This window comes from Cucurbita pepo, chromosome 18 (genome assembly GCF_057944985.1).
Source record: "Cucurbita pepo subsp. pepo isolate OVF chromosome 18, ASM5794498v1, whole genome shotgun sequence".
Lineage (NCBI taxonomy): Eukaryota > Viridiplantae > Streptophyta > Magnoliopsida > Cucurbitales > Cucurbitaceae > Cucurbita > Cucurbita pepo.
In genome coordinates this window covers 1,589,742-1,606,751 of record NC_141815.1, presented here as the reverse complement: position 1 = coordinate 1,606,751, position 17,010 = coordinate 1,589,742, and the positions used below count along the sequence as shown (strand labels likewise).

The following is a 17,010-nucleotide window of genomic DNA, read 5'->3' as shown; positions in this document are numbered from 1 at the left end:
TGAAATCACTTAAACCCTCTAATATTTCAATCATTTTTCTCAATTTTTTTCGATCAAGGTATATCGTAATTGAAATTGAATTGAGAAAATGATGATGTGACATTGATATGTAATTTTGTGCTAAATTTCTATCTTACACTACTTTAATAAAAATAAAAATAAAGTCTTTAAAGGTGGTTTCCTTACTTTTCTAACATCAATTATTATGCTTACTAGTTTATATGGAGGCCACTTTGTTAAATGTGTTCAATAAAAGAATGTTAGATGAGGTTTCTATATGCTTCATTCTTACGCACATAAATTCTCCGGAATTGCAAACTTTGAGACTCCAAGGATACAAATATGGCGGAATTCCTGTGGACCTTTGCCATACAGGAAGTGTTGAAGAAGACGGTGAAGCTGGCGGCCGAGCAGATCGGCCTGGCATCGGGATTCGAGGAGGAACTCTCAAAGCTGAAGGACTCTTTACTCAGGGTGCAAGCCATCCTAAGGGATGTTGACAGAATGAAGGCAGACCTTGAATCTCAGAAGCTATGGGTGAAGAAGCTTGAAGATATCGCCTTTGAAGCAGATATTTTACTCGACGAGCTCGCTTATGAAGACGTTCGACGCAAAGTTGAAATCGAGAAAGTTAAGGTGGTACGTAATTTCTTTTCATTCTCCAAAAATCCCTTTGCTTTTCGTCTCAAAATGGCAAATAAAATCACAACCGTTACTAGAAAGTTGGATGAGTCAGTTTCTACAAAAAGTCCTCCCCCATGTGTTGCTACAACATCCAATGAAGCTGAAATTGATCTTAACCAAACTCGAGAGACGGACTCATTTCCCGATGAAATTGGAGTTATTGGAAGGGAAATCGAAGTATCAAATATAGTGGATAACCTACTTGCCCTTAAGAATGAAGAAACTCTAGTTGTCTTACCAATTGTTGGTACGGGTGGATTAGGAAAAACAACTCTGGTGAAGAAGATTTTCCATCATGAATTGATAAGGAAGAATTTCGACACTTTTATATGGGTATGTGTGTCTGATCCTTTTAAAATCAACAAAATTTTAAGAGCAATCGTGGGATACATGAAGCCTACATTTGGTGGCTCAGATGAAAAGGAAATCATTCTTCGGGAGCTCCAAAATCTGCTAAGTAACAAAAAGTATTTTCTTGTGCTTGATGATGTTTGGAATGAGGAACCCATTCTCTGGAATGAGTTGAGGGCTTGTTTGCTAAAGATCAATAAAAATATGGGAAGTGCTATCGTTGTGACTACTAGAAGTGATAAAGTTGCAGAAATTATGGAGACAAAATACCGACATCATTTGAGGGAGTTACTAGATGATCATTGTTGGTCTTTATTTGAAAAATGTGCATTTGAAAGTAAATTACCAGTAATTTCTGATGTCATTCGAGGACAACTTGTTAAAAAATTTGGTGGCATACCATTGATTGTGAAAGTGTTGGGAGGAATGGTGAAATCATGCAAGAATGATGAGGAATTGCAATCGACTTTGGAAAATCTAGTGAGAATTGAATTAGCAAAGGAAGATCTTATTTTATTCACAATCAAATTAAGTGTGGACCGTCTACCATCTTCTTCATTGAAACAATGTTTTGCTTACTGTTCAAATTTTCCACCCGACTTTGTCTTCAATAAAGAAAAACTTGTTCAAATGTGGGTAGCACACGGGTTTATTCAGATACCCAATGGAAGCAATGTAACGATGGAGGATATTGGAGCGAGATATTTCGATATTTTGTTGTCTCGCTCCTTGTTTCAAGATGTTGTCAAAGATGAGAGAGGAAAAGTTGAATTCTGTAAGATGCATGATCTTATACATGAGGTTGCGTGTGCTATTTCGAATGATCAACATTTGAGAGAGGATCTTATAACAGATGGAAAATCTCATGGTGATGAAGTTCTTTTGATCCGTCAAAGAAGAAGAACATTTTATTGTTGTGAAAATGTACAATTTGGTAATCAAGTTGAGATCAATAACTTCATCTACTTGCGGGTTTTAATTATTAATGGTGAGTTCGTAACAGAATTGCCTGATACAATCGGTAAATTGAAACATTTGAGGTATCTTGACATTTCATACACTAGAATAAGTAAGCTTCCAAAATCTATTATTTTGCTTTACCATTTGCAGACTTTGAAGCTTCCTGAGTTAAACTTTCCTACAAAGTTGAGAAAGTTGGTCAATTTAAGGCATTTAGAAATGGGGGTGGGTTATTCACCAACTAAAATGCCTAAATATTTAAGTCGAATGACTCAACTTCAAACGCTTTCTGTTTTTGTAGTTGGGTCAGATGAAGGATATAAGATTGAGGAGCTTGGACCTTTAAAAAACCTTAAAGGTAAATTAAGGCTTCTAAAACTCGAGCAAGTCAAAAATAAAAAGGAGGCCATGGCTGCAAATTTAGTTGAGAAGGAAAATATTTCTAATCTATCTTTTGAATGGAGTTTTATGAGAGAAGACTGTGGTGACAATGATTTGAATGTGTTGGAAGGGCTTCAACCACACATAAACCTTCAAGCATTGCGTATGCTTAACTTTGGAAGTGAACTTATGCCCAATGGTATTTTTGTTGAAAACTTAATTAAGCTTCAGCTACACTCTTGCACAAGATGTAAAACTTTGCCAATGCTGGGACAGTTGTCCAAACTTGAGGTTCTTCAAATTATTGACCTAAGTGGTGTAAAAAGTATTGGAGACGAGTTTTACGGGAATTATCGTGACAGTAAAACTCTATTTCCTAAATTGAAAACATTTGAAATTTCGGTCCTGATCAATTTAGAGCAATGGAAAGATGTCGCTACTGTGATGAATTGTACCATTTTTCCTCATCTTGAAAGCTTAACTATTCGTTTTTGTGACAAACTAACGAATATTTCAAACATTTTTGCACCTCATAGTCAGAGGATGGAAGCTGACACGGTTAATGCAAGGTTATTTTCAAGTTTTCAAAGTCTTCCAAAGCTTCGATCTCTAAGAATTTATGATTGTACAAGTTTGGTAAAGCTACCAAACTGGTTAGAATGTTGTAGCTCACTTGAAGATTTGTCGATAGGCAACTTTCGTGATGATATTTCCCCTCCAAATTTGCAAAATATGCAAAACTTGTCTTCATTAGACATCAAGAACTTTCATAGTTTTCCAGAGGGGCTCGATGGTATTCATAACTTGAAGACATTGATAGTTGAAGGGCCAATGGAGGGTTGTGATTGGAGTCGATTCATGCCCTTCAATTCACTTGAAGTTCTTGAGTTGCATGAAACAGGAACTAATAGTTTAACACAACTTCCTCGACAGCTTGAGCTCCTCACTTCTTTACAATCGTTGTGGATTAAGAGTTTTAATGGCATTGAATCTTTGCCAGAATGGTTGGGAAACATTACATCTTTGGAGACATTGAAATTATGGTATTGCAGAAATTTGAAAAACTTGCCCTCGAAAGAAGCTATGTCAAATCTAACTAGATTGAATCGTTTGGAAGTGTATGTATGTTCCCAACTAGATGTTGGTGAAGGTAGTGTTGAACGGGAAAAAGTTTCGCATGTACCCGATGTTTGTCTAAGATAAATATTTTATATTTGTTTCTTTTCTTTATACTTCCTTTTTTTTAATGTTTTCATTAGCATAAGTAAAATTATCTTTGTATTCTTTGTACTTTTAACAATGGTTAATTAACATTAATTACTACGCTTGGAGATTATTTTTTTCGGTATATATTTTTATAGATATTTTCGAGCTAAGTTAATTTTTTTTTTGTTTGTTCGTTAAATTTGGCTAAAAATTCAAATATCTCAAAAATTAAATGGTTTATCGGAATAAAATTCTTTTAATCTATTTTTCCCATCACAGTTATTATTTTTTATGGGTACTGTCACGTCTAGTTTTGTTTGATGTTTTATTTAGTTTCATTTGACACGTTTCGGTGTTCGAGTCTAAACATTATTGTAGTGGTTTAAATTTAAAATATTAATTTAGATAATATGTTACGAACATGAGAAAGAAGATTCAAACTTATAGTCTATGAACAGAGATGTTGTCACTCTAGCAGTGTCAACAAGCTTTTATTAATTTATCGGTTAGTTTGGTAATCTTTATCATATATCCATTTAAAATATATGATAAATATTTAAATAGGTAGATTTTTAAAAAATTAGTAATGTGGTAAATAGTTTTGTCTAGTTTGAGTCCATGGATAACTTTTTTAAAAAAAATACAATAAGAAAAACATAACTTTCTAACAACTTGAAAAGAAAATTGAATCAATATATGAGCGATAAAATTAATATTTCATTTGAATTAGGTTGAAAAATTATTCGGGAACTAATTAGTATGCGACTTAAAATTTAACCACTAGGTTAGAAAGTTGTTCGTGATTCAACTAATAAGCCACTTAAAATTTAGCTAACAAATACTCAGTATAACAATATATATCTTTATGCTGTATTTTAGAAAATATGATTAACACGTAAAAATTTTTGCAACCCATAATAAATTCATCCAGCAAGCCAATAGATAAGAAAACATATGGTTTTGGTGGTCTTGTGTCGGGCTAAATGTTGTTAGGACAATCACTTTAAGAAAAATAGAAATAATACCACAACAAGACAACTAATGAAAACAAGCTCGATCATGCAACTTAGCCACAAAATTACAACACTTCAATGAGAGATAGTGCACTTACACTTATAGAGTTCATCAACACTTCAATAAGTTAGGGAAATAATTTTATAGAGTTCAAACTTGAAACTGATGTCATGAGCTCATATAGGTTGACTCGGATTTCAAAGGACAGAATCGAATTTTTATTAAAGATATATTTGTGACATTGACTTAAGCGAGCCAGGTAAGTGACCTTACTATCGGCATGGTTATATTTGATGTTGACACGTGCCCTGTGGTTCTGCACGTGTCATATATATTGATATGTGTGAATTGTCATATATATTGATATGTGTGAATTGTCTGCACGTGTCACCCTGTCTTCCCTTCTTTTTTTCATGTACCGGTTGAAGTGGGGAGGTGTTCGAGAGCTGCACTGTCACAGAGGGGTGTCGTTCCGGAGCGTCGGTCCCTTGTCGGTCTTATAGAGTCTTTTGTATTTAATTTTATATTTGTAATTCCTTTCTATTAATTTGAAACAAAACTTTTCTCTATTTTGTTTTAATTAAATAGTATTTTTACCTTTTACTTTACTTTTCTTTTATTTTATTTTATTTTTCTTTTTTGTTTGTTTTTTATTTCGTGTTTTTAGTCACGGTTGGGTTTTTCAAAACCTCTAAAATCGGGTCTTGACACTTACTTAATAAAAATTATAAAATATATAAAAATTAAAATAATAACTTAAAATCTTTAATTGTTATCCAATTAAAAATAAATAAAAATCTAAAATTTGATTTTTTTTATAAATTATAAAACTCCAAATCCTTAGACTTGTTTTCCATTTTAATTTGGTTAAAATTTATTTTAGTTTTAATAAAAAATTTACTCTTATTTTTTTTTAAATTTTGAAAATCTAATCTCCATATTCTTTTATCTTAAATTATATTTAGTTTTAAATATTTTATTTAAGATATTTAACAATAAAATAGATAAGATATTCAAATAATTTATATCAAAATTTCACAAATTTAAATTTACTTTCGTTTTTGTTAGTATATTTATAATATTTTTATTATGGTTTAATGGTAAATAATTAATGATGGTTAATTATTTTATTTTTATTACATTAAATTATTAAAATAATTAAACTAATTTATTTTTTTATTTATTAATAAATATATTATTAATAATAGGCGTGGGTTTATTTATCTAATTTTAATAAAAATAAAAATAAAACTTAAATATGTGTATTTCCTAATCAAATTTTCATAAAAATAAAATAAATTAAACTATTCATAAATTAATTTATTAGTACACTCACTCCTCTAAATAAAAAAAATAAATAATAAAAAATAAAAACTAGCTCTAAACTTATTAAAACTCATATTTAAAACAAAATTTTACCTATTTTTCCAGTCAAAATATCGGAAAGAGCATTAAAATTAAAGCAGTCGATGTTGTGAATCGAAAAATCTCTCACAATTGTATCATCCATCAACTTCTTCATCTTCTCGGTCTTCGGATCATACAACACTAATTCAGCTCCCGCCCAAACACAAAAGATCTTTCCATCTTTACATATTTTAACCTGTTCCACGGTTGATTTTGAAAAAGAAAGAATATTTTTGCTCACATCTGGTACGATGACACTAAATGCTTTAATCCACGAACCATCTTCTTTCATCTTCCACATCGTGTACTCGTGCCCCTCCATAGAAAGAGTTAGATGAAGAGCACCATTAAATACTCCAATACAAGGAAAATAACCGTCATCATTAGGAAAAGGAATGTGCTCGTACTTCTCATCTTCCATATTTAGACGATAAATAACATCTTGATGAAGATCATCTTGTCCAACCCAATGCAACCCTCCATTCAAGTAAACACCATGACATCCATTAAAAGAATAGGACGGTGACTCAATACGTGTCCATTCCTGCCGGGTCCCAAAAGCAAAAATCTCTGATTTGTAATTGACAGTGGAGTTTCTATCTTCGACAGTGGAGTTTCTTACTACTTTGTAGTGCTTTGTTTTAGGACAAAATCCAAATCCATAGGAGCACGTAAGCCAATTCCCTTTGAATTCGTCCTTGGGAAGTTCAAAGTACTCATTCGTCATGGGATTTAATATGACGACTGTATTCGAGTTAAGCCAGCTCTTTGTGTTTTTGGTGACCACAAAAGCTAAGAGTCCATTGCACGAATTAATAGTTGAGATAAAAGAACGTCGGAAATACTTACGACGCAAGTTGAATGAGGCAACACTCTTCACCCCTTCCACGTGGTCTGAATCCAATTCCAAGCAATGGAGATTACGAAACGAGAGACGATCACGGCGGTTGGAATAAACATGGGCAAGCAAGAAGTTGGAAGCAGCCGAGATTGAAGGGTCATGTTTAAAACTTAAGATCAAATTGTTCCATGTTTTGCAAACCAACCTGCAGCTCGGCAAAGAATAGTAAGGGAGTTTGTTGAGTATTAGCTCGGCGACATCAGGTATGAGTTCGGGAATTTTGTTGCTAATAATGTCTTGATCATTAGCCATCACTAGAAAGAGCGGGTGAATTTGATTGACTGGAGAGGAAAGCTAGTAGCTTCAGATGAATTGAATTGAATTGAAGAAAATAATAGTTGCTAGACTAACGGAGGTTGTGTATTTATAAATTAAAAAATTAATCTTTTCCTATTTTGAATTTAAAAAATCTCATCTTTTCCTATTTTGAATAGTCTAAATTTGATGTTTTCCATATTTACCTATACAAAAAGATAGAAAAAATTAAAATTAAAATAAAATAAATCTTTTTTATTTGATTTGATAGTAAAAAATTTATTTTATTTTTAACTCAAAATTTAATTTATAATCAAATAATTTAAAATTATATTTATACTAAATTGAAAATTTAAAATTTTATTAAATATTTATAATTTAAAAATCAGTTAAAAGTTCACGTTAAATATTTGAAAATAAAATATTTAAGAAAAAAAATATGTAAAAATAAGATGCTTACAAATTAAATAACTAATCATTAGTGTCCTAATTAAAATTTTATATTCACATATAAAATTTATGCTCGAAATAATTTAGGAAATTTTTATTTGATATTTTATAAGGATAAAAATAAAAATAAAAAATTAAACTTTAATATTGTTTTCTATTTTGAATTAATTTAAACATACTTATTAAAAAAATTGAATAATAAGAAAAAAAAAAAAGAAAAAAAACAATTATAAAATCTAGAGGTATACATTCAACTCGACAACCCAGACCAACCCAACCGAAACTATAAGGATTGGGTTGGGTTGGATTAGCATTTCAGGTAGGGTTGGGTTGATTTTTTCTGAACTGAACTAAATCGATTCGGTTTTGGGTTCATGAGCAAAACCTTCGAGTTGACCCGAGCTAAATTAAAATATATAAAATGTATTAAGACTTTTCTTGTATTAGTGTGTTTTGTCAGAGTTGTGCTAAGTCTAATTGGAGAACAATCACACCAGAGTTCAACGCCAGTCAAATACATATATTTGTTTGTATTTTTAATTCATCAACAAAGAAATCTTTAATAAGATGAAATCATCGTCACAAAATTCTAGCCCAAATGATTCCAACTCAATATAAAAAAAAATATATATATATATGTAACCTTGAACTTCAAATCTCCACAATTAAAACTAGAAAACAAACTAAATTAATCAAAGAAACAAAATCAAAATTCACGATTCCAACATAAACTGGACAAATAATTCATATGGTTGTGAAGCCAAACTCAAAATGCAGAGATCAAAGAGATGCACCAGCTTTCTAAGTGCAAATTTGTGTAAATGTAGACCAAAATTTTGTTGCAAAGTTGTTCCAACAACAAACAGCCTTGCATAGATGTAAAAACGTATGCATCCAAACAAAATCAAGATGATACAACTCAGAGAACACAACAAATGCAATACAAGCAAGCACTGAAAATCCTATAAGCCCTAAAATTCCTGTGATGCAGAACCGATATCACCCTTATCTTTGCCGACCTTTTTAGGCAAAAGAGTTTGGTGAATATTGGGCAAAACACCTCCATTAGCAATGGTTACAGATCCTAAAAGCTTACTCAACTCCTCATCGTTCCTCACAGCAAGTTGGATGTGCCTCGGCACAATACGATTCTTCTTGTTGTCTCTAGCAGCATTTCCAGCAAGCTCCAAAACCTAATTTCGATTTACAATTATCAGAAACAGAGATAAGAACAGAACCGCATCAAAATCGCTGAAAAAAGGAACAAAGACAACGGATCTTGTTACCTCGGCGGCAAGATACTCGAGAACGGCCGACAAATATACTGGAGCGCCAGCGCCGACACGCTCGGCGTACTTTCCGGCCTTGAGAAACCTTGCGATTCTACCGACGGGGAACTGGAGGCCGGCTTTATGCGATCGTGTAACGGATTTGGTGGCTTGCGGCTTTCCTCTACCGCCCTTGGTGGAGCTCATAGTTGAATCGGAGTAAAAAATTGACGGATTTGGAGAGAAAAGAGATGAAAATCAAGAACCCTAATTTGGGGTTTTCGAGAGACTTGAATCTATATCGCAATGAGTTCAAGAACGATTGAGAAAGTGAAGTGAGAGGATTTTGGTTATATAGGAAGGGAAAGAGAGATTTGATTGGCTAAGGGAAAGACCACGCGGATCGCCAGGGTGGCATTGTCTTTTAAATTCGCGGGAAATTTTTGTAATTTTGAGTGAATCTCAGGATTCATTTCGCGGGTTTTTTATTTTCGTAAATTGGTTGAGTTAAATAATAATAATAATAAATATATATATATATATATATTAAGCTGACGTTGGATTACCCACTCTCGAGGCTAGTAGCTTTGCTCAACATCTTCTGTCGGTTGCTGGTCTGTTTAGTTGACCTCAGAGGATTACTCTAGAAGATCGGCAATCGGGAAACCATCATGTTGCCCAGTCTAAGACTACTCTAAAAGATCGGTAGTTAGGACCAGTTGCTTCCCATCCAGTCGCTTTCTCAGATCATGGATCTCTCTCAAGTTCGTCGATCCTCTCGACCTTTCTTATCCCATTGCAGGATTCTTTGTCTGATTTTAGAAAGAGTTTTTTCCAAAACATCGAGCTTACCTCATGTCAGTTCAATCTTTTTAGGAACCTGAAATCATTCTGGTTGGAGAGATAGACGGTACGCAGTAATAAGAAAAAGAAATAAGAAGAAATAAGAAGAAATAAGATCAAGTCTCGTTGCCCGGAAACAAGCCATTGGTTTCAAGTAGATAACTAAAATTTCATCCATTCAAACATCAAATATTTACAAGAAAATACTAAAAAAAATTGAAAAACAAAATAGTCAAAGTCAACCTCGAGATATTTTGGTCATTTTTGTTGACTTTGTCAAATCTTTTTTATTTTTTATTTTTATTTTTTTCCCAAAGTCTATGAAATTATCTCACCTTCTCAAAATTTGGCATCTAAGGTTCTCAATAAAATCTCGGAAGTCCATATGTTATATGACCAAAATAAGAAAACTACTAAAGCTTACGTACCTATCAAGGTCAGGTCTTACAATTATGAAACTAGTCGTGATATGAATGTTATATGATCCATGAACCTCCATATGTTACACGACGCATATTATGTTTGCATGTTCACACTATGCCTATGAAACATTGATAAGTCATATATGTTAACCATGAAAGATCTGTCGAGTATAGGCACGCATACCTCATAGGAACACTACATCATGAAAAAAATGGAGGAATAATTTGCATCATAAATATATACCATGATTTGAAATTATGGGATCTCATGTTGTATGTCACGTGCATTGGGATACTTCTTAGCTATGATTAACATGGACACGTACACCATGATTATGTACACTGATATTATGCACACTTCTTTCCTTCCGTGGCTTCCAGCAGAGTATATATATGAGCCCCAATGGTGGGTCCATGTGCGCGTGTTGGTTGTGTGTAGAGAAGTACTATACATTCAATCCTACTCGAACCAAAAAGTAGAGACCAAAGCTATGATGTTTTATAAAAAGTTAGGTCTCACAATAACTTCATGTGATTGCATTTTTCGACCCCAATAGTGGAGTTGCTTATTCAGTAATTTTAAGTACTTAAGTCATATGTTGCTTCTTCTCCAGGTAAAGGTAAGGCTCTCATGTACGAATGTCGACATTGCTATGAAGGCCGAGGAAACAAAGTCAAGATAGTTGCATTTGCATTTAATGTTGTAGCCCTTGCGTTAAATCAGGGCGTTTGCATTATTTTAATTTTTTTTCATTTTGATTTTGCTATTTGTTAACATTATTGTTGGTTCAAATAAATTTTTATGAATGTTCAAGTCCGTGGCAACATTTTAGTAATTTGATTTAGATAGCTTTTTGTACTTAGTATTCACGACATGCATGTAGTAATAACCTTATTTTTAATCAAAGCCACATGCGACTAGCGCTTTAGCCCAACCCTAAAGCTCACCTGTGACGAACGCTTCAGTCTAGTCAAGACCCCATGACACGCACCCGCCCCACCAGCCCCCTTTGACCCCACACCTGCCTCATCAGCAAACTGACCTAACCCAAATTGCGACCTGTGTGCGCACCCTTCACCCTAATCCGCGACTGACCTTCATACCCGAGCAGGCCTAAGAAACATAACCAGCAACCTTCATACCCCGCACCTGACCCTTTGTGCATTCGACTCAATTGACCTATTTGGAGATTTAGTAAGCCTAACTTAGGCCATGAGGTAAGTGGTCTAACTTCCTGCATGCCTTCGGATTTGGTTGGATGACTTCAGTGATGAATGAATGACACGTACCATGTGACCCATTTACATGTCCTTTTCTAATATTATGATATGTTATGCTATGATTATGTGATGTTTGTTTTTATTATGTGACGATATGAGTATTATGTGAAGCATGTACTTCTAATATGTTATGCCATGTATGTGAATATGTCATATTCATTTTACGCTTATGAGACATCATCAACCATGAATGATATTATTGAAAGCAATGTAATGCATGTCTCTTGAGAGAGTTAAAAATTGAAGTACTTTGTCCATTATAACCATGTAGGATGTTTTTTAACTACAGGATCTCACACATGTTATATGTCACAAGCATGAGATACTTCTCCAGTATATTTTATACATGTTTTATACAGATGTATACATCATGATACGATACACGTTCTTTTCCTTTCATTGATTTTCAACATCGTTAGTGTGCGCTAGCCCGTAGTTAGGCTTAAAGGATACCTGAGTCTGTCTAGTGGGTTCATCTGCGTGTGTGTGAACCATATGTAGAGGTCAAGGAATAGTCACGAAAAAATAGTTCCTACCATGAATCATGATTGCATGTTATTGGATATCCCGACCCCAACAATCATTCAATACTCTTTTGCTTATGCTTGATTACTTGAATTAAGCTTAGTTCTAGAGAGAAATTATATTAGAACATGGATGCACGCCCATTTGTAGTATAGTAAAAGAAGCATTTGTGCTTTTCTTTAGCCAATGGTAAGTTTCTTTGCAATTCTATGTAGTTTTGGTTGCATGTATAATCATTCAAGTTCGACATGATCAATTTTGCTTGTGAAGTGATTCGAATCTCAATCAAGTGTTCTTGCCTTGAGATACTTGATCAACAAAAATCATTCAAACTAGACATGATCGATCTTGCTTGTGGAGTGATTCGAATCTCAAACAATGTTCTTGCCTTGAGATATTCGATCAACAAGGTAATCCGAATCTTACTCCCCTTGTAGTGATTTTCACATATCAGGCGTCCTAACCTAGGTTATCATAGAATCAGTCTAACTCCAGTGACCTTATCTTATCTCAATGCAAACATCTATGCTCAACAAAGAGATCACATAATCAATCATACATGCATGCAAGCTCAACGAGAATATAACATCCATAAATCACTTGAGGCACACATCACAACATCCCATCCTTATTTCTGGCACACGAAAAACATCAAAAACAACATGCATCTTAAAATCTCATTCTAGGGGCATTTTAGTAATTTTCTATAACTTACATGGCATTTTCGACTAATATGTTAATTTGATGTCCTAATCGTGCATATTCTAACCATCTATGGGATGATATGATAGAATGATATGATAGCATACTTGTTCCTCCTAGCGACCCCTATAAGTATTGCTCGAGGGAAGTTCGAATGGTTACTTGGTTACTTAGACGATGCATGTCTTTCCCAAGCTTGTTTTTTTTGCTAGCTCCGAACTTCTTAGTTCATTAAAACTGTAACACAAAACAATCGAACGAGAGTCAAATTGGGTGAAAAGTACCTCTCATGCGCCTCCATGCACTGAGAGAAGATCTCACGGGCGCGACCACACTGGTTCACTTGCGCAGTCATGGCAGACGCAACTCGAGAGGATTTCCAACGTTTTACGATGGCTCTACATGTGTCTGTTCGTGGATCTCTTTAGCCCAACCATCAAGTCTTCGAGTTCAGCTAAACGTAACACTCCATAAATTATGACAACATGATATCTATCACCAATGGGGTATCCATCCACATGCGTAGACTCGGTTCTATTCTAGACAAACTCAATACTCGTTGTTTTTCCTCAAAGTTTTTAGAGGTCGAAGCGTGTCATGCTCATTTTCCTGACACTTGTCGTCTCTTTCACAAGAGAGAATGACTTCGATCCTTAGCTTCATCCCCTATGTTTCGAAAGCCATTTGAATTTCTCATAACTCCAAATTCGATTCGCGAATTTTCCATTTTCTTTCAATTTTCATAATTTTTATACATAACTCGATTCAACTCGGTTCATTGAGTAAAGCTTTCCAACAAAATTATCTTCATTCAACTTCGTTAACTATGGAAAGAATTCTACGCATTCAAAGTTGGCCAAAAACTAATAAACTTATCGTTCTTATGGTTTGGTCATAACTTCAACTAAAAAATCACGTCTGTGTTCTCTAGGGAAAAAGTAAGTTGTTTTAACCACGTCTGTGTTTTCCAGGGAAAAAGTTGTTTTAAGCGTTTTCAGACATTATGTTATAAATGATGTTCATTTTAAGAGTTATATTTCTGCATTAGAGATGTGCATGAGATGTAAGTAGCTATGTGGAAATTTAGGGTCGTTACAAGACTCATATTTAACTTCTCAGTCTTAGTTTAGAATAGGTTCTTTTGTCTTTCGTTGTTTTAAATTATTTTGTATTTATTTTTATTTTCTCTAGATTTCAGTATTTCGTATTCAAACACGTAAGACCATAGCTGTGTTTTCAAGAGATGAAGTTGTTTTAAGCCTTTTCAAAGTTTATGTTATAAATGATGTTTATTTTAAGAGTTATATCTCTGCATTAAGAGATAGGCATGATACGTTAGTAGAACTACTATGAGTACTTAGAAATTTAGGGTTGTGCGCTCAATCTTAATAAGATACTCACCCCATGCAATGATTCCTTTGTAAGCCCAAATGTGGCCCAAACAAAAAAATTTGGGCCACTCCCAAAAACAAACTCGGCCCATCACCCAATTATGATAGAATATACCTAAACAATTACAAAAGCACCATAATAATAATAATAATAATAATAATAATAATAATAACATATTTTCTAATTTAAAAATAAATAATAAATACCAAATGAAGGGAAAAGTTAAATCTTAAATAGATCTAGGTTAATTAAAGTTGAATATGACATAAAATAATTTTTTTAAAAAAAAATATCTAAAAGATACACTAATGCCCTTCCTTCGAGTTTTGGATAGAAAACATTAATATTTCATTTAAAAAATACCCTTGAACTTTTAAAACGAGAGAGTATTCCTTGATTATAAGCTGTAACGACCCAGATCCACCGCTAGCAGATATTGTCCTCTCGGGCTTTAAAACGCGTCTGCTAGGGGAAGGTTTCCACACCCTTATAAATGGTGGTTTGTTCTCCTCTCCAACCAATGTGGGACATCACAATCCACCCCCCTTCGAGGCTCAGCGTCCTTACTGGCACTCTTTCCTTCCTCCAACCAATGTGGGACCGCCTGCAAATCCACCCCCCTTTGGGGCCCAGCGTCCTTACTGGCACACCGCCTCGTGTCTACCTCCCTTCGAGGAACAGCGAGAAGGCTGGCACATCGTCCGGTGTCTGGCTCTGATACCATTTGTAACTACCCAGATCCACCGCTAGCAGATATATGTCCTCTTTGGACTTTCCCTCTCGGGCTTTCCCTCTCGGGCTTCCCCTCAAGGGGCTTTAAAACGCGTCTACTAGGGGAAAGTTTCCACACCCTTATAAATGATGGTGGTTTGTTACTGGGGAAAGTTTCCACACCCTTATAAAGGGTGGTTTGTTCTCCTCCCTAGCCAATATGGGATTAAAATCTAATATTTTTATGAATATTTGGATGGATTTATTAGAGGTGTTCATAGGTTCGATTGGATAGAGTTGACGATTCAACCTAATTGTTTGGATTATAAATTTTTTTAATCTAAAATAACCCTTATTAAATAATGAACTCAACCCGACCATAAATTTTTTTAGTTGGATTGGTTTGCATTGATGATTTATTTATTCAAATTTTTATCGTCCATTTTGAGCCTACACCTTTGCATTGATGATTTATTTATTCAAATTTTTATCGTCCATTTTGAGCCTACACCTCCCCTTAATCGAGGCTCGACTCCTTTGGAGTCTTTGTCATTTTTTACTGCCTCCATTTTGAGGCTAAGCTCTAGGCTCTCATGGCTTTGCTTTAGGCTTCCCCAATAGGCTTCATTCCAATGGAGTTAGTATTCCTCACTTATAAACTCATGATCATTCCCTAAATTAGCCGATGTGGGACTTCCATCATCCAACACCTCCCCTCGAACAAAGTGCACCTCCCCTTAATCGAGGCTCGACTCCTTTGGAGTCTTTGTCATTTTTTACTGCCTTCGAGGAGGCTTGGCTCTTTTAGTTTTTGGAGTTCTTTGTTCGATATTTGAGGATTTACCAATCTATTGGCACGACTAAGTTTAGGGCATGGCTTTGATACCACGTTAAACGAACACGATTCTCCACAATGGTATGATATTGTCCACTTTGAGCCTAAGCTCTAGGCTCTCATGGCTTTGCTTTAGGCTTCCTAGGCCTCATTCCAATGGAGTTAGTATTCCTCACTTATAAACCCATGATCATTCCCTAAATTAGCCGATGTGGGACTTCCATCATCCAACACCTCCCCTCGAACAAAGTGCACCTCCCCTTAATCGAGGCTCGACTCCTTTGGAGTCTTTGTCATTTTTTACTGCCTTCGAGGAGGCTTGGCTCTTTTTCTTTTGGAGTTCTTTGTTCAATATTTGAGGATTTACCAATCTATTGGCACGACTAAGTTTAGGGCATGGCTTTGATACCACGTTAAACGAACACGATTCTCCACAATGGTATGATATTGTCCACTTTGAGCCTAAGCTCTAGGCTCTCATGGCTTTGCTTTAGGCTTCCCCAATAGGCCTCATTCCAATGGAGTTAGTATTCCTCACTTATAAACCCATGATGATTCCCTAAATTAGCCGATGTGGGACTTCCATCATCCAACACCTCCCCTCGAACAAAGTGCACCTCCCCTTAATCGAGGCTCGACTCCTTTGGAGTCTTTGTCATTTTTTACTGCCTTCGAGGAGGCTTGGCTCTTTTTCTTTTGGAGTTCTTTGTTCGATATTTGAGGATTTACCAATCTATTGGCACGACTAAGTTTAGGACATGGCTTTGATACCACGTTAAACGAACACGACTCTCCACAATGGTATGATATTGTCCACTTTGAGCCTAACTCTCATGGCTTTGCTTTGGGCTTCCCCGAAAGCCCTCATTCCAATAGAGTTAGTATTTCTCACTTATAAACTCATGATGATTCCCTAAATTAGCCGACGTGAGACTTCCATCATCCAACACAATCTAATTTAACCCAACCTAACCCATCCTTAATTTATAACGGTTCAATTGGGTTCAGACTTTTCGAATCATCGAATTTTTTTTAATTTTTGGACGGAATGAATGAATATCGTATCGGAAAGAGCCAAAAATGGTAGAGGAAGAAGACAAAGAAGTTAGTGAAAGGAAGATGGTGAGGTGTAAACTTTTGGTCCATACACATAAAAAAACACAAGGAAAAGGAAAAAGAAAAAAGAAAAAAGAAAAGGAAGGCATGATTGATGATATTATTAGAATTTAATTTTTAATTTTATTATATATATATATAAAAATAAATATATAAAAATAAAAGAAAAATAAAAGTAATAAAGTTCCAAAAACTGTTCCAATAATTGTGGCTGACCCCTCCTTCCTTCTCATTTACTAAATTACCCTTTTCATTTTTCACTCCTTTTTTCAATTAAATAATAAAGATAAAATTAATAAAAATACA

The 17,010-nt window shown here is 34.6% G+C and overlaps 3 protein-coding genes across 3 annotated transcripts; 1 reads left to right on the top strand and 2 right to left on the bottom strand.

Moving 5' to 3' along the window:
• The first annotated feature begins 216 nt into the window (after positions 1-216).
• Positions 217-3,724, top strand: LOC111779949 (disease resistance protein RGA2). The gene has a single exon (XM_023660167.2). It carries the CDS (start codon positions 343-345, stop codon positions 3,577-3,579), a length of 3,237 nt encoding a protein of 1,078 aa, XP_023515935.2. The 5' UTR covers positions 217-342; the 3' UTR covers positions 3,580-3,724.
• A 2,259-nt stretch (positions 3,725-5,983) lies between these two features.
• On the bottom strand, positions 5,984-7,171 carry LOC111780473 (F-box protein At3g07870). The gene has a single exon (XM_023660892.2). It carries the CDS (start codon positions 7,154-7,156, stop codon positions 5,999-6,001), a length of 1,158 nt encoding a protein of 385 aa, XP_023516660.2. The 5' UTR covers positions 7,157-7,171; the 3' UTR covers positions 5,984-5,998.
• A 1,270-nt stretch (positions 7,172-8,441) lies between these two features.
• On the bottom strand, positions 8,442-9,213 carry LOC111779969 (putative histone H2AXb). Its single transcript, XM_023660192.2, has 2 exons — positions 8,896-9,213; positions 8,442-8,802 (listed from the first exon to the last, which is right to left on the bottom strand). The coding sequence occupies exons 1-2, from the start codon at positions 9,082-9,084 to the stop codon at positions 8,581-8,583; spliced, it is 411 nt and encodes a 136-aa protein (XP_023515960.1). The 5' UTR covers positions 9,085-9,213; the 3' UTR covers positions 8,442-8,580.
• Positions 9,214-17,010: the final 7,797 nt, after the last annotated feature.

What these genes read in the sequence shown, in the direction of transcription:
- LOC111779949 (XM_023660167.2), top strand. Translation starts at nt 343, where the DNA reads ATGGCGGAATTCCTGTGGACCTTTGCCATACAGGAAGTGTTGAAGAAG.
- LOC111780473 (XM_023660892.2), bottom strand. Translation starts at nt 7,156, where the DNA reads ATGGCTAATGATCAAGACATTATTAGCAACAAAATTCCCGAACTCATA.
- LOC111779969 (XM_023660192.2), bottom strand. Translation starts at nt 9,084, where the DNA reads ATGAGCTCCACCAAGGGCGGTAGAGGAAAGCCGCAAGCCACCAAATCC. An exon ending in TCGAGTATCTTGCCGCCGAG is followed by an intron (nt 8,803 to 8,895) that starts GTAACAAGATCC and finishes AATCGAAATTAG; the next exon opens with GTTTTGGAGCTTGCTGGAAA.